This window comes from Nerophis lumbriciformis, linkage group LG26 (genome assembly GCF_033978685.3).
Source record: "Nerophis lumbriciformis linkage group LG26, RoL_Nlum_v2.1, whole genome shotgun sequence".
Classification (NCBI taxonomy): Eukaryota; Metazoa; Chordata; class Actinopteri; order Syngnathiformes; family Syngnathidae; genus Nerophis; species Nerophis lumbriciformis.
The window spans coordinates 29,956,390-29,975,000 of NC_084573.2; the positions used below are offsets into that span (position 1 = coordinate 29,956,390).

The 18,611-nt window shown below is 37.2% G+C and overlaps 1 protein-coding gene across 10 annotated transcripts in view; it reads left to right on the forward strand.

Annotated features, from left to right (window-relative positions):
• nrxn3b (neurexin 3b) overlaps positions 1 to 18,611 on the forward strand; it is a 1,114,596-nt gene that overhangs the window by 423,908 nt on the left and 672,077 nt on the right. For 9 of the 10 annotated variants that reach the window (XM_061987032.2, XM_061987031.2, XM_061987039.2 and 6 more), the window contains exons 6-7: positions 1,759 to 1,782; positions 5,652 to 5,813. In XM_061987032.2, the coding sequence (XP_061843016.1) occupies positions 1,759 to 1,782; positions 5,652 to 5,813 (186 nt within the window). The remainder of the gene's footprint in view (positions 1 to 1,758; positions 1,783 to 5,651; positions 5,814 to 18,611) is intronic. The other variant, XM_061987034.2, reaches the window with a different exon arrangement.

Here is an 18,611-nt window from a genome sequence, read left to right on the forward strand (position 1 = left end):
TACCAACACTGACTTTCGGCAACTTGTTAGCATAGTAGCTAATGCCAAAGACACTAGCTTTTTTACATTACCATAGCACGTACAAATATGCATGAAAACATTCCTACAGACATCACACATGGGACGGTTTAGTAGGTAAGAATTGTTTTAGTTATATTGTAAAACTTACAAACGTTGCTTGGAGTGATTAATGAAGAATCCACTCGAGTAGGAACGCCATGGACGGCTATAAGTCGGAGCGACACTTCTCCTTCCAGTTGGAAGCATTAAATGGAAGAACACAGTAACTCGTCCAAAAGATGGCACCATAGCACAAACAATAACTTCTCAGTGCCTTTGATTGTTTTTTGTATTTTTTTGCATTATGGCATTCAGTGAAAAAAACAAAAAAACATCCATATATTAGCCGCACCGATTTATAATCCGCAGAGTTCAAAGTGTAGACAAAAATTAGCGGGTTATTGTCCGTAATTTACGGTGTATTAAATACAACACTTTGTGTCAGCTTTGTGTTACATGTGACATAAGTGTATTATCACAAAAATAAGCTGAAATGTTGATGACACAGATAATAATACACTTATAATACAAAACTCACCCTAAGTTGTGTCTTTAAATACTGTGTACCGTATTTTTCGGAGTATAAGCCGCTCCGTAGCATAAGTCGTACCGGCCGAAAAATGCATAATAAAGAAGGAAAAAAACATATATAAGTCTCACTGGAGTATAAGTTGCATTTTTGGGGGAAATTTATTTGATAAAACCCAACACCAAGAATAGACATTTGAAAGGCAATTTCAAACAAATAAAGAAGAGCGAACAACAGGCTGAATAAGTGTACGTTATATGAGGCATAAATAACCAACTGAGAACGTGCCTGGTATGTTAACGTAACATATTATGGTAAGAGTCATTCAAATAACTATAACATATAGAACATGCTATACGTTTACCAAACAATCTGTCACTCCTAATCGCTAAATCCCATGAAATCTTATACTTCTTATACGTGAATGAGCTAAATAATTGTATTTGATATTTTACGGTAATGTGTTAATAATTTCACACATAAGTCGCTCCTGAGTATAAGCCAAACTATGAAAAAAACTGCGACTTATAGTCCAAAAAATACGGTATATGTCAGTTTTTATCTTTTAATTTTTTTATGGAAAAAAAACCATATATATATTTAAATGGCCCCTGCATACTTTGACTTTTCACTATACACCCATGACTTATTAGTAAAAAATATAATTATTTTGTCTTTTTTTTTTACATTTTTACTGGTTTTTTTAACCCAACAATATGCCGCAGGCCAACAAAACCGGGTCTGCGGGCCGCTCTGTGGACACCCCCTGGGTTAATTTTTTTTTTTTTTTGCAAGGACAGAAAGTTATGTTTAAAAGGCATGCAATTGTATGCAACTTGTGCAATTCCCCCCTCAAAATGTAAGAAGCACAATTACATTTAGTAAGAAAGATCAAGTGTCTTATCGACGCATGTTATTTCCATTTAAACAATGACGTCGAGATGTGACTTTGCGACGAATCCCTCGCACGAACCGAGTAGTGTTTGTTCACCCCACTAACTCATCCACGTTTACAAGTCCATGTTTTACTAACCGAGATCTAACCAACTAATGTACTAACTGACATCCTAATTTGTCATCCTTTTTGTTTCTTTTCTGTCCATCCTTATTAACAACCTTTTTTTGTTCACTATTCTTTTGATTTCCTTTCTTCCCCTTTTTCTGGAAAGCAATCAGGCATTGGACACGCTATGGTAAACAAACTACATTGTCTGGTAGATATCATTCTTATTGTCTTTTTTTTGGGTTTGCCGTGTGTTCCCTCCCCCTCTCTTCTTTTATGCGTTCTTTTTGAGTTCCATCCTAGACACTCTTATCAAAAAATGAGGAGATGGGTTTGTATTACCAGGCAATTCTTTCTTCACTTCTCAATTTCCTCCCCGACCTCCCAACAACCTTCTTCTTTACCCCACAATTCCCCATCCCAATTTTTTTTTCTTCCACTTTAGCTTTTACTTTTTTTCCCCCCACATTACTGCAGATTTAAAAAAAGAAAAAAAAATTTGACTTCTATGCCTTTTGCCAGGGCAACTTACTTTTTTTTCCTTTGATTTGTTCACACAAAAAGTCCCCATTTTTTGTGAGGACTGTCGTCCAGAACTGACAGAAGCTTTCCACAATCCCAGCAAAGATGGGGACCTCAACACAGAGCCCTAAAAAGTACCTAAAAGTGGAAACCCCTGACCTTCATTGCGGGAGCTCTGACAGTTGTTTCCAACTCACTATGGCGCATGGCATGCCCACACCTCAACCACCTGTCACAATCCATGCAACCCCAAATTAACCACTAACACAATCATTCATCCACTCACCTTTCATCCGCCACAAATCCCCCATTTTGCCCTCCCTGTGTGTTTTTGTAGCATGCTGGTGGACGTGTTCGTCTTATCTAACCCTCATCGCCTTACCTCTGGGCCCATATGCACGACATTTCCAAGAATACGCATCCTGATCGGATTTTTGATCTGGTCCAGTGACTTAAAAGGGAACTGCACTTTTTTGGGGGAGAATGTTGTCCATCCCTTATAGTCCTTATGTAAGACAAGAACTAACCCATAAATAAACGCCAGCAAAAGTCAGCTACAGTATGAAGACGATGCATATTGTATTGGAAATTTTCTAATAAGGTAGTCAAACAAAATTGTCTTTCCTTCGATTTATTTGAGAAGCTCGAGCATCTCAAAGGGCACAGGTCACGTTGATGGCAAGTATGAAAAGGAGTGCGCAATAGGAAGAGAGATGCGTTATCGGCCTGGTTAGTGGCCTAGTGGTTAGAGTGTCCGCCCTGAGATCGGTGGGTCGTGAGTTCAAACCATACCGAAAGACTATAAAAATGGGACCCATTACCACCCTGCTTGGAACTCAATTGGGGGTGAAATCACCAAAATGATTCCTACTCACTGCTCCCCTCACCTCCCAGGGGGTGAGGGTGGTGGGTCAAATGCAGAGGATAATCTCACCACACCGGGTGTGTGTGTGACAATCATTGGTACTTTAACTTAACTTTTATTCTTATACTAAAGACTATGAAAATGGGACCCATTACCTCCCTGCTTGGCACTCGGCATCAAGGGTTGGAATTGGGGGTTAAATCACCAAAAATTATTCTCGGGTGCGGCCACAGCTGCTGCCCACTGCTCCCCTCACCTCCCAGAGGGTGATCAAGGGTGATGGGTCAAATGCAGAGAATCATTTCCCCACACCTAGTGTGTGTGTGTGTGTGACAATAATTGGTACTTTAACTTTTAAGCACTGATTACAGTCCGGGAGGGGGAGAGTAGGCTCAGTTCGGAGGGGGGAGAGAACATATGAGTTTGGAAATGTTAACTAGATTTTTTTTAAAAAGATACTTTCACAGTGCAAATACGGACAAGGTCATTCTCTCGTCAGAATGAGCTTTTTTTTTTTTTGACAGAATTTGCTTTTCAAAGAAATACTGCAGTTTATAATGGCAAAGTGCAAGGATACATAGATGTTTTCCATGACAATACGGTTCCATTCGTCGCGGTTCACCTGACACATGAAACGTGACGAATTGGGACGGATGGTGTGTGCGAACCACGTTCGTGTTGAATATCCTAAAATGTGTTTTGTGGCAATTCCAACTTTGACCACATCGTCGATCGCGGGAGATCCACCCAGGAACGGGTCCTTTATAAATCCCTTCCCTACTTAGTGTGGATGCCTATTTTTAGCACTGCTTATAATTCTATCTAAATTGCGTAACGTCAGATTAAAACCGAAACCGTTACTATCGTACATATTGACTTTAGAGCCCTGCTCTTCAGTTATTTTCTGTCAGTATGTCATTTTAACAACATAAGCCAGATAGCTCTCTGTGATCACGGTGCAGATAAAATTGTTTGTCTGCGTTAGCACTTATAATAACAATATCACTAATACTAATAGTACTCAGGTTACGACATGTAAATGCAGTATTGTTGGCGGTTTTTGGATGATTTTTAGACGGGTTTATTGGGTGGGATAGTGTACTTGCCGTATAATAAATATATATATATATATATATATATATATATATATATATATATATATATATATATATACATTTTCAATGGGAGACAGGTCTGGACTACAGGCAGGCCAGTCTAGTACCCGCACTCTTTTACCATGAAGTCACGTTGATGTAACACGTGGCTTGGCATTGTCTTGCTGAAATAAGCAGGGGCGTCCATGGTAACGTTGCTTGGATGGCAACATATGTTGCTCCAAAACCTGTATATAATTTAAAAAGTCAATAATGGAGGTATGCATGGAAATAAAATAGAAAATATAATAATACAAATGAAAAGTAACAATACAAATAATAATACAACAGTAAAAATAATATTATAACAAGAGCAACTAGGTAGTAGTGAAGAGAAACTAAGCATTGTGAAGCCTAAAACACCACAACGGAATAGGGCTGCGACTAACGATGAATTTGATAATCGATTAATCTGTCGATTATTACTTCGATTAATCGATTAATAATCGGATAAAAGAGAAAAAAAACATTTCTATCCTTTCCAGTATTTTATTGGAAAAAAAACAGCATACTGGCACCATACTTATTTTGATTATTGTTTCTCAGCTGTTTGTACATGTTGCAGTTTATAAATAAAGGTTTATAAAAAAAAATTTAAATAAATAAATAAAAATTGCCTCTGCGCATGCGCATAGCATAGATCCAACAAATCGATGACTAAATTAATCGCCAACTATTTTTATAATCGATTTTAATCGATTTAATCGATTAGTTGTTGCAGCCCTATGTATAAACTTGTGTTCTTGTCTTACATAGGGATTGTGAATGATAGGCGAAATCCCCCCAAAAGTGCGGTTCCCCTTTAAAGCGCCACCGTTGCACTTGAGCGGAAAAACCAGATCAGAGATCAGCTGCAGCTATTCTGAGAAAAGGTTCGGATATGGACCTGGGTCTTCTTGAATGTGCATGCGACTCTGCACCTGGTGTGGTCCGCCCGAGCATTGTCCGGAACCATCCGATGAATCCCTTACCTGTTCAGTTAAATGTTTTTTCTAACAGTGATGGTCTTGGTTTTGCAAGTTGTCGTGGTGTGAAAATGCGCCCCCTTTGTTTTGCACGTGTGTACAAGAGAGAAGAGTGCGGGAGAATACGTGTGTGTGCAGTGTATTACTGTGTGTGTGTTTGTGTGTCTGCAATTACAAGACAGATCCCTGAACCTAAGACAAGTGTCAACAATTTGTCCTTGGTTTGAGCGTTTGTACTAACCCTTCCCCCGACCTAAAATATCCGAACCAAACCTAGGATCCATTTTCTTACCCCCATCAAAGATAAAGAAAATATGCCTCTGCCATATTTTCTTTACCTGTCCTGTGAATCCTATGGCTAAAAATCCATTACCCCAATCCAAACGCTGTCTGGTCCAAAACGATCAAGTAACTAAAAAGCTCAAAATGACGTGCGGAAATACCTAATTTCGAATGCAGACCAAGGAAGGAGGTGTGTTTTTTATACGCAGCGCCATATCGAATGCTAGATTGTAATTGTTGGGCTTTCGCTATGTGTTACCCCACCCGACAGGTGACCATATCCGTGGATGGAATCCTCACCACCACGGGCTACACCCAGGAAGACTACACCATGCTGGGCTCGGATGATTTCTTCTATGTGGGCGGGAGCCCCAGCACCGCGGACCTTCCTGGATCTCCCGTCAGCAACAATTTCATGGGCTGCCTCAAGGAGGTAGGACAACCTTCATGAAGGAATCAAGCGTGTCCATGGCTGGCTCAGGACTCTGTGGGGTGTTTGTTTACGCCTCGGAATGGAGGCCAAGGATGAAGTGGTGGAAAAAGTCCCCCGACAAATGAGACTTCATCACCCCAGGCTGCTTGGCAGCTGCTAGTACTGAATAATTGGCTGTACAAAGCGAACATCGCAGTATTCAGTATTCATTACAGCTACAATATGTACAATAGCTGTTAGCTAGGTCGTCATAATCAGCGATTCTAGAATAAAATAACGTTAACATGACACATGTCAATTCTGAATGTAGATAGTCTTATTTATGAAATGTAGTAAATTAGTGAAGTCCGTTTGCTGCTCGTCTGACATCGTAGTTGACTAGTTACAGCCGCGTTAGCTAGCTGGTATGACGTTCAATATTTAAAGATAAGAACAATATTCTAAGCATGGCTTATGTAAATTTTGAAAGAAGGCGAGCTAATCATTCTAGAAATGTAGCAAAGTCTGTTTGCGGCTAGTCTGACACCGTAACTGAGTAGCTACAACCGTGTTAGCCGACTCATAGGACGAGTTTACTACTGATAGTGAGATAGCTTGTACGACAAGACATTTTAAATACAACCAACATTCAAAACATGGATTTAGTCATTTATGAAAGTAAATTTACCATTTAATCATTTTTAAAATGTAGTTAATTGTAGTGAAGTCAGATTGCTGCTAGCCTGACATTGTAACTTAGTAGCTACAACCGCATTAGATAGCTCCAATGACAAGCGATTTTGAAGAAAAAATAACAACATTCAAAACATGGTTAATGTAAATTGTGAATGTACATTAGTTGTCCAATCATTCATGAAATGTAGTAAATTAGTGAAGTCAGTTTGCTGCTAGTCTGACATCGTAGTTGACTAGTTACAGCCGCGTTAGCTAGCTGGTATGACGTTCAATATTTAAAGATAAGAACAATATTCTAAGGATGGCTAATGTACATTTTGAAAGAAGGCGAGCTAATCATTCTAGAAATGTAGTAAATTGTAGCAAAGTCTGTTTGCGGCTAGTCTGACATCGTAACTTAGTAGCTACAACCGTGTTAGCCGACTCATATTATGAGTTTGCTACTTTGAGTGAGGAAGCTTGTATGACAAGCAATTTTAAATAAAACCAACATTCAAAACACGAATTGAGTAAATTATGAAAGTGAATTTACCCTCTAATCATTTGTGAAATGTAGTTAATTGTAGTGAAGTCAGTTTGCTGCTAGTCTGACATCGTAACTTAGTAGCTACAACCGTGTTAGCCAACTCCAATTACAAGCGATCTTGAAGAAAAAATAAGATTCAAAACATGGCTAATGTAAATTGTGAATGTATCGTACCTGACATTGTAGTTGACTAGTTACAGCCGCGTTGTCTACCTGGTATGACGTTCAATATTCAAAAATAAGAACAATATTTTAAGTATGGCTAATGTACATTTTGAAAGAAGGCAAGCTAATCATTCTGGAAATGTAGTAAATTGTAGCAAAGTTGCTGCTAGTCTGATATTGTAGTTTGCACGCTACATCCACGTTAGCCGACTCTTATGACGAGTTTGCTACTTACCTTTAGATAGCTTCTGACATGGTAGTTGACGAGTTACAGCCGCGTTAGCTAGCTGGTATGACGTTCAATATTTAAAGATAAGAGCAATATTCTAAGTATGGCTAATGTACGTTTTGAAAGAAGGCGAGCTAATTATTCTAGAAATGGAGTAAATTGTAGCAAAGTCTGTTTGCGGCTAGTCTGACATCGTAACTTAGTAGCTACAACCGTGTTAGCCGACTCATATTACGAGTTTGCTACTTACAGTGAGATAGCTTGTATGACAAGACATTTTAAATAAAACCAACATTCAAAACATGGATTGAGTAAATTATGAAAGTAAATTTACCCTTTAATCATTTGTGAAATGTAGTTAATTGTAGTGAAGTCAGTTTGCTGCTAGTCTGACATCGTAACTTAGTAGCTACAACTCCAACGACAAGTGATGTTGAAGAAAAAATAACTTTCAACATGGCTAATGTAAATTGTGAATGTAGATTAGTTGTCCATTCATTCATGAAATGTAGCAAATTAGTGAAGTCTGTTTGCTGCTCGTCTGACATCGTAGTTAACTAGTTACAGCCGCGTTAGCTAGCTGGTATAACGTTCAATATTTAAAAATAAGAACAATATTCTAAGTATGGCTTGTGTACATTTTGAAAGAAGGCGAGCTAATCATTCTAGAAATGTAGTAAATTGTAGCAAAGTCTGTTTGCGGCTAGTCTGACATCGTAACTTAGTTGCTACAACCGTGTTAGCCGACTCATATTACGAGTTTGCTACTTTGAGTGAGGAAGCTTGTATGACAAACACTTTAAAAAAACAACAACATTCAAAACACAGATTTAGTCATTTATGAAAGTAAATTTACCATTTAGTCATTTTTAAAATGCAGTTAATTGTAGTGAAGTCAGATTACTGCTAGTCTGACATCGTAACTTAGTAGCTACAACGGTGTTAGCCAACTCCAACGACAAGCGATTTTGAAGAAAAAATAACAACATTTAAAACATGGTTAATGTAAATTGTGAATGTACATTAGTTGTCCAATCATTCATGAAATGTAGTAAATTAGTGAAGTCCGTTTGCTGCTAGTCTGACATGGTAGTTGACGAGTTACAGCCGCGTTAGCTAGCTCGTATGACGTTCAATATTTAAAGATAAGAGCAATATTCTAAGTATGGCTAATGTACATTTTGAAAGAAGGCGAGCTAATTATTCTAGAAATGTAGTAAATTGTAGCAAAGTCTGTTTGCGGCTAGTCTGACATCGTAACTTAGTAGCTACAACCGTGTTAGCCGACTCATATTACGAGTTTGCTACTTAGAGTGAGGAAGCTTGTATGACAAGCAATTTTATATAAAACCAACATTCAAAACACGGATTGAGTAAATTATGAAAGTGAATTTACCCTTTAATCATTTGTGAAATGTAGTTAATTGTAGTGAAGTCAGTTTGCTGCTAGTCTGACATCGTAACTTAGTAGCTACAACTCCAAAGACAAGCGATGTTGAAGAAAAAATAACTTTCAACATGGCTAATGTAAATTGTGAATGTAGATTAGTTGTCCATTCATTCATGAAATGTAGCAAATTAGTGAAGTCTGTTTGCTGCTCGTCTGACATCGTAGTTAACTAGTTACAGCCGCGTTAGCTAGCTGGTATAACGTTCAATATTTAAAAATAAGAACAATATTCTAAGTATGGCTTATGTACATTTTGAAAGAAGGCGAGCTAATCATTCTAGAAATGTAGTAAATTGTAGCAAAGTCTGTTTGCGGCTAGTCTGACATCGTAACTTAGTTGCTACAACCGTGTTAGCCGACTCATATTACGAGTTTGCTACTTTGAGTGAGGAAGCTTGTATGACAAACACTTTAAAAAAACAACAACATTCAAAACACAGATTTAGTCATTTATGAAAGTAAATTTACCATTTAGTCATTTTTAAAATGCAGTTAATTGTAGTGAAGTCAGATTACTGCTAGTCTGACATCGTAACTTAGTAGCTACAACGGTGTTAGCCAACTCCAACGACAAGCGATTTTGAAGAAAAAATAACAACATTTAAAACATGGTTAATGTAAATTGTGAATGTACATTAGTTGTCCAATCATTCATGAAATGTAGTAAATTAGTGAAGTCCGTTTGCTGCTAGTCTGACATCGTAGTCGACGAGTTACAGCCGCGTTAGCTAGCTCGTATGACGTTCAATATTTAAAGATAAGAGCAATATTCTAAGTATGGCTAATGTACATTTTGAAAGAAGGCGAGCTAATTATTCTAGAAATGTAGTAAATTGTAGCAAAGTCTGTTTGCGGCTAGTCTGACATGGTAGTTGACGAGTTACAGCCGCGTTAGCTAGCTGGTATGACGTTCAATATTTAAAGATAAGAGCAATATTCTAAGTATGGCTAATGTACATTTTGAAAGAAGGCGAGCTAATCATTCTAGAAATGTAGTAAATTGTAGCAAAGTCTGTTTGCGGCTAGTCTGACATCGTAACTTAGTAGCTACAACCGTGTTAGCCGACTCATATTACGAGTTTGCTACTTTGAGTGAGGAAGCTTGTATGACAAGCACTTTAAAAAAAACAACAACATTCAAAACACAGATTTAGTCATTTATGAAAGTAAATTTACCATTTAATCATTTTTAAAATGCAGTTAATTGTAGTGAAGTCAGATTGCTGCTAGTCTGACATCGTAGCTTAGTAGCTACAACCGTGTTAGCCAGCTCCAACGACAAGCGATTTTGAAGAAAAAATAACAACATTCAAAACATGGTTAATGTAAATTGTGAATGTACATTAGTTGTCCAATCATTCATGAAATGTAGCAAATTAGTGAAGTCTGTTTGCTGCTAGTCTGACATCGTAGTTAACTAGTTACAGCCGCGTTAGCTAGCTGGTATAACGTTCAATATTTAAAAATAAGAACAATATTCTAAGTATGGCTTATGTACATTTTGAAAGAAGGCGAGGTAATCATTCTAGAAATGTAGTAAATTGTAGCAAAGTCTGTTTGCGGCTAGTCTGACATCGTAACTTAGTAGCTACAACCGTGTTAGCCGACTCATATTACGAGTTTGCTACTTAGAGTGAGGAAGCTTGTACGACAAGCAATTTTAAATAAAACCAACATTCAAAACACGGATTGAGTAAATTATGAAAGTAAATTTACCATTTAGTAATTTGTGAAATGTAGTTAATTTGTTGTGAAGTCAGTTTACTGCTAGTCCAACATCGTAACTTAGTAGCTACAACCGTGTTAGCCAACTCCAACGACAAGCGATTTTGAAGAAAAAATAACAACATTTAAAACATGGTTAATGTAATTTGTGAATGTACATTAGTTGTCCAATCATTCATGAAATGTAGTAAATTAGTGAAGTCTGTTTGCTGCTCGTCTGACATCGTAGTCGACTAGTTACAGCCGCGTTAGCTAGCTGGTATGACGTTCAATATTTAAAGATAAGAGCAATATTCTAAGCTTGGCCAATGTACATTTTGAAAGAAGGCGAGCTAATCATTCTAGAAATGTAGTAAATTGTAGCAAAGTCTGTTTGCGGCTAGTCTGACATCGTAACTTACTTAGTAGCTACAACCGTGTTAGCCGACTCATATTACGAGTTTGCTACTTACAGTGAGAAAGCTTGTATGACAAGAAATTTTAAATAAAACCAACATTCAAAACATGGATAGAGTAAATTATGAAAGTAAATTTAACCTTTAATCATTTGTGAAATGTAGTTAATTGTAGTGAAGTCAGTTTGCTGCTAGTCTGACATCGTAACTTAGTAGCTACAACTCCAAAGACAAGCGATGTTGAAGAAAAAATAACTTTCAATATGGCTAATGTAAATTGTGAATGTAGATTAGTTGTCCATTCATTCATGAAATGTAGCAAATTAGTGAAGTCTGTTTGCTGCTCGTCTGACATCGTAGTTAACTAGTTACAGCCGCGTTAGCTAGCTGGTATAACGTTCAATATTTAAAAATAAGAACAATATTCTAAGTATGGCTTATGTACATTTTGAAAGAAGGCGAGCTAATCATTCTAGAAATGTAGTAAATTGTAGCAAAGTCTGTTTGCGGCTAGTCTGACATTGTAACTTAGTTGCTACAACCGTGTTAGCCGACTCATATTACGAGTTTGCTACTTTGAGTGAGGAAGCTTGTATGACAAACACTTTAAAAAAACAACAACATTCAAAACACAGATTTAGTCATTTATGAAAGTAAATTTACCATTTAGTCATTTTTAAAATGCAGTTAATTGTAGTGAAGTCAGATTACTGCTAGTCTGACATCGTAACTTAGTAGCTACAACGGTGTTAGCCAACTCCAACGACAAGCGATTTTGAAGAAAAAATAACAACATTTAAAACATGGTTAATGTAAATTGTGAATGTACATTAGTTGTCCAATCATTCATGAAATGTAGTAAATTAGTGAAGTCCGTTTGCTGCTAGTCTGACATGGTAGTTGACGAGTTACAGCCGCGTTAGCTAGCTCGTATGACGTTCAATATTTAAAGATAAGAGCAATATTCTAAGTATGGCTAATGTACATTTTGAAAGAAGGCGAGCTAATCATTCTAGAAATGTAGTAAATTGTAGCAAAGTCTGTTTGCGGCTAGTCTGACATTGTAACTTAGTAGCTACAACCGTGTTAGCTGACTCATATTACGAGTTTGCTACTTACAGTGAGAAAGCTTGTACGACAAGAAATTTTAAATAAAACCAACATTCAAAACATGGATAGAGTAAATTATGAAAGTAAATTTAACCTTTATCATTTGTGAAATGTAGTTAATTGTAGTGAAGTCAGTTTGCTGCTAGTCTGACATCGTAACTTAGTAGCTACAACTCCAACGACAAGTGATATTGAACAAAAAATAACTTTCAACATGGCAATTGTGAATGTTGATTAGTTGTCTATTCATACATGAAATGTAGCAAATTAGTGAAGTCCGTTTGCTGCTCGTCTGACATCGTAGTCGACTAGTTACAGCCGCGTTAGCTAGCTGGTATGATGCTCAATATTTCAAGATAAGAACAATATTCTAAGCATGGCTTATGTAAATTTTGAAAGAAGGCGAGCTAATCATTTTAGAAATGTGGCAAAGTCTGTTTGCGGCTAGTCTGACATCGTAACTTAGTAGCTACAACCGTGTTAGCGGACACATATGACGAGTTTGCTACTTACAGTGAGAAAGCTTGTATGACAAGCAATTTTAAATAAAACCAACATTCAAAACACGGATTTAGTCATTTATGAAAGTAAATTTACCATTTAATCATTTTTAAAATGCAGTTAATTGTAGTGAAGTCAGATTGCTGCTAGTCTGACATCGTAACTTAGTAGCTACAACGGTGTTAGCCAACTCCAACGACAAGCGATTTTGAAGAAAAAATAACAACATTTAAAACATGGTTAATGTAAATTGTGAATGTACATTAGTTGTCCAATCATTCATGAAATGTAGTAAATTAGTGAAGTCCGTTTGCTGCTAGTCTGACATCGTAGTCGATTAGTTACAGCCGCGTTAGCTATCTGGTATGACGCTCAATATTTAAAGATAAGAACAATATTCTAAGCATGGCTAATGTACATTTTGAAAGAAGGCGAGCTAAACATTCTAGAAATGTAGTAAATTGTAGCAAAGTCTGTTTGCGGCTAGTCTGACATCGTAACTTAGTAGCTACAACCGTGTTAGCCGACTCATATTACGAGTTTGCTACTTACAGTGAGATAGCTTGTATGACAAGACATTTTAAATAAAACCAACATTCAAAACACGGATTGAGTAATTTATGAAAGTAAATTTACCATTTAATCATTTGTGAAATGTAGTTAATTGTAGTGAAGTCAGTTTGCTGCTAGTCTGACATCGTAACTTAGTAGCTACAACTCCAAAGACAAGCGATTTTGAAGAAAAAATAACAACATTCGAAACATGGCTAATGTAAATTGTGAAAGTAGATTAGTTGTCCATTCATACATGAAATGTAGCAAATTAGTGAAGTCTGTTTGCTGCTCGTCTGACATCGTAGTCGACTAGTTACAGCCGCGTTAGCTAGCTGGTATGATGTTCAATATTTAAAGATAAGAACGATATTCTAAGCATGGCTTATGTACATTTGGAAAGAAGGCAAGCTAATCATTCTAGAAATGTAGTAAATTGTAGCAATTGTAGCGGCTAGTCTGACATCGTAACTTAGTAGTTACAACCGTGTTAGCCGACTCATATTACGAGTTTGCTACTTAGAGTGAGAAAGCTTGTTTGACAAGCAATTTTAAATAAAACCAACATTAAAAACATGGATTGAGTAAATTATGAAAGTAAATTTACCATTTAATCATTCGTGAAATGTAGTTAATTGTAGTGAAGTCAGTTTGCTGCTAGTCTGACATCGTAACTTAGTAGCTACAACCGTGTTAGCCAACTCCAACGACAAGCGATCTTGAAGAAAAAATAAGATTCAAAACATGGTTAATGTAAATTGTGAATGTATCGTACCTGACATCGTAGTTGACTAGTTACAGCCGCGTTATCTAGCTGGTATGACATTCAATATTCAAAAATAAGAACAATATTTTAAGTATGGCTAATGTACATTTTGAAAGAAGGCAAGCTAATCATTCTGGAAATGTAGTAAATTGTAGCAAAGTTGCTGCTAGTCTGATATTGTAGTTTGCACGCTACATCCACGTTAGCCGACTCATATGACGAGTTTGCTACTTACCTTTAGATAGCTTGTATGACAAGCAATTTTAAATAAAACCAACATTAAAAACGTGGATTGAGTAAATTATGAAAGTAAATTTAGTAATTTGTGAAATGTAGTTAATTGTAGTGAAGTCAGTTTGCTGCGAGTCTGGCATCGAAACTTAGTAGCTACATCCGCATTAGCTAGCTCCAATGACAAGCGATCTTGAAGAAAAAACAAGATTCAAAACATGGCTAATGTAAATTGTGAATGTATCGTACCTGACATCGTAGCTGACTAGTTACAGCCGCGTTATCTAGCTGGTATGACGTTCAATATTCAAAAATAAGAACAATATTCTAAGCATGGCTAATGTACATTTTGAAAGAAGGCAAGCTAATCATTCTGGAAATGTAGTAAATTGTAGCAAAGTTGCTGCTAGTCTGATATTGTAGTTTGCACGCTACATCCACGTTAGCCGACTCATATGACGAGTTTGCTACTTACCTTTAGATAGCTTGTATGACAAGCAATTTTAAATAAAACCAACATTCAAAACATGGATTGAGTAAATTATGAAAGTAAATTTAGTAATTTGTGAAATGTAGTTAATTGTAGTGAAGTCAGTTTGCTGCTAGTCTGACATCGTAACTTAGTAGCTACAACCGCATTAGCTCCAATGAAAAGCGATTTTGAAGAAAAAATAACAACATTCAAAACATCGTTAATGTAAATTGTGAATGTAGATTAGTTGTCCAATCATTCATGAAATGTAGTAAATTAGTGAAGTCCGTTTGCTGCTAGTCTGACATCATAGTCGACTACTTACAGCCGCGTTAGCTAGCTGGTATGACGTTCAATATTTAAAGATAAGAACAATATTCTAAGCATGGCTAATGTACATTTTGAAAGAAGGCGAGGTAATCATTCTAGAAATGTAGTAAATTGTAGCAAAGTCTGTTTGCGGCTAGTCTGACATCGTAACTTAGTAGCTACAACCGTGTTAGCCGACTCATATGACGAGTTTGCTACTTAGAGTGAGAAAGCTTGTATGACAAGCAATTTTAAATAAAACCAACATTCAAAACACGGATTGAGTAATTTATGAAAGTAAATTGACCATATAATCACTACAAATGACTTTGTAGTTTATATACTAGCTACAGCTGCATTAGCTAGCTCATATGATTCGAGATTTAAAAATAAAATAAAACATTCTAAACATGGCTAATGTACATTCTGAAGGTATATTAGCTGTCTAATCATTAATGAAATTAAGTAAATTGAAGCAAAGTTTGTGTTCTGAATGTCTGATATTGTAGTTCGCTAGCATTGTTAGCTGACTCGTATGACGAAGAAAAACATTCAAAACATGGGCAACATTTTTACGTGGAATAACCATCGGTAATGTGGACAATTGATTCTCACCTTGTTTCATAACTCAATTAAATGCATGTTAAATCCCTCCAGAGATTTGGGAAAAAACGTTCTTTTAAAGCCTGAACTTGAACGACTGTTTTAATTGCGGGTTGTTTCCCCAGAAGAAGGCCAGAAAGGCAACATAATAAAATTACATTGTCAATTAAATGTGCTGAGTCGGCTTAGGGAGTAGCAAACAACCCATATTTCTGTGTCGAACGTCATTCATTAGACCTGCTGTGAGGGAAATATCCTAAAAAATTGCTCCTGCCACATGCAATTTGCAGCATCAGCTTGAGTACGCCGCAAGAACGTCTCCCGATGGGCAGCAACCGGAGAAAAAAAGAAAATAGCCGCTGATGAATAAATCTGACAAATTTATGATGTATCCACTTTTATAAATACACCATGCTATTTCAGTCTCGCTATGTTGTCAGAGGTGGGTAGAATATGAATACAACATACTCAAGTAAGAGCACTGCTACTTTACTCAAGTAAAAGTCGTCATCCAAACAATATCTTGAGTAAAAATAAGTAAATAGTGAAAAAAACTACTCAAGTATTCTGTTACTGGTGAGTAACTTTGGATTTATTTAGTAGCTGTTTATGTTTATATGTGTGCGTTAGGATTATACGGTATGTTAATATAGTACCGCGATACTAATGAATCATATTCGGTACTATACCGCTTCTGAAAAGTGCCGGTCCACCATTTGTCGATCTACACCTAACATCCACTGTAATGATACCAAGTACAGGAGTGTATCTAGTCGATACTACTATGATTATGTCAATATTTTTTGGCATCACAACATCCTGTTTTGTTTTGTTTTTTAATTTATATTATGTTTATAAACTCAGGAAATGTGTCCCTGGACACATGAGGACTTTGAATATGACCAATGTATGATCCTGTAACGACTTGGTATCGGATTGATACCCAAATTTGTGGTGTCATCCAAAACTAAAGTAAAGCATCCAAACAACAGAAGAATAGGTGATTATTACATTTTAACAAAAGTGTAGATAGAACATGTTAAAAGAGAAAGTAAGCAGATATTAACAGTAAATCAGGGGTCTCGAACTCAATTTACCTGGGGGCCACTGGATGCAGAAACTGGGTGAGGCTGGGCCGCAAGAAAATATTTCTTACAAAAAATCTAACATGCACTTTTTAATGAATTCACCTTCTTTGAATGGCTTTCCCGCCCTAGCAACCATCTCACTCACCATGTAGCTAGCTTTGACTACTGCATCGCTTGCTTTCTTGAAGAAATCTTGTTGCCCCAGTAGACTGGTTTTAAAATGTGCAACCAAGTTCACTCTCTCATCTCCCTGGTATTTTGCATACTCCTCAGCATGTCTAGTTGTATAATGATGTTTCAAATTGTATTCCTTGTGCACCGCAACTTTCTCTGTGCAAATAAGACACGTCGGGGTGCCCCTGTGCTCAACAAAGAAATATTGCATCTCCCACTTTTCCTGGAATTGTCTTTGCTCATCACTAACCTTTCTCTTCACTGCAGGCTTTGAAAAAGACATGTTTGGGGTTGTGGAATATATTTGTATTTAGCCGACGCACGGAGAATAATGTTATTTCCGCAATGTGTGTCGTTCCGCTTTTCCTCCCCTACAGCAACACGGCGGTCGGCAGAAAGTACCGGGATCGCGAGCGCAAAAAAGTGACGGCTCCCGGAGTGTTATCCGGCGTCATATAAAAATATATGTAGTCTTCATCGTGTGAGGCAATGCAAATTAAACAATAAAAAAAACAAATAACCGTTTGAATTGGTCCAGGTTATCAGGGAATTTATTACATTGACGGACAGGTGTCGCGGTGTGACTGCAGCCAGGCACGTAAGAAAACCCTCATCTCCATGGCAACGTTTCTGTCACTTTCACTCATTTGCCGCTTTTCCACTAACGCAGGGATATTTTGGACCCAAATAACAAAAATCGTCTCTGTCTGGACGGAAGAGTTAGGGCTGCAAAGGATTCTGGGTATTTGTTCTGTTGTGTTTATGTTGTGTTACGGTGCGGATGTTCTTCCGAAATGTGTTTGTCATTCATGTTTGGTGTGGGTTCACAGTGTGGCGCATATTTGTAACAGTGTTAAAGTTGTTTATACGGCCACCCTCAGTGGGACCTGTATGACTGTTGATCAAGTGTGTCTTGCAGTCACTTGTGTGTGTCTGTAGAAGCCGCATACAACGTGTGACTGGGCCGGCACACTGTTCGCATGGAGAAAAAGACGGCGCGAAGACAGGTTGTAGAGGACGCTAAAGGCAGTGCCATCACGGCCCGCCCTCAATATTGTCGAGAGCCATATACCACACCGTGATTGGTGGATTCCTTCAGCTCCGCACACGACGCTGTCAAGCGCCATTCATATAAAACTCGCGGGTCGCACTAACATTGAACTTTCATATTTAGGTTGGGGCCGCAAAATAACGTCTCGCAGGCCGCAATTGGCCCGCGGGCCGCGTGTCTGAGACCCCTGTTCATTTACTGAATAAATGAACAAGTAGATTAATAATTCATTTTCTACCACTTGTCCTTAATAATGTTGACAAAATAATAGAATGATAAATGACACAATATGTTACTGCATATGTCAGCAGCTAAATTAGGAGCCTTTGTTTGCTTACTTACTAATAAAAGACAAGTTGTCTTGTATGTTCACTATTTTATTTAAAGACAAACTAGCAATAAGAAACATATGTTTAAAGTACCCTAAGATTTTTTGTTAAAATAAAGCCAATAATGCAATTTGTTGAGGTCCCCTTTACTTAAAAAAGTACCGAAAAGTGTCAAAATAATTTTGGTACCGGTACCAAAATCTTGGTATCGGGACAACACTAGTGTGCATCAATACAAAACATGCAATCGTTAATATTTGACTGTTAAAGCAAAGACCTCATAACTTTCTTCAAAATAGTTCCGGGTTTGTCTGAATTGGATTTGCAAAATATAGGTTCCTATCTATTTTCCAATTGTGCACAAAATCACAAATTTGAAAAAACTATTCGATGTCCGTTTTTTTCTTTTCATTTTGGGTCTCAAAAAACACGTTATTCCATTTTTGT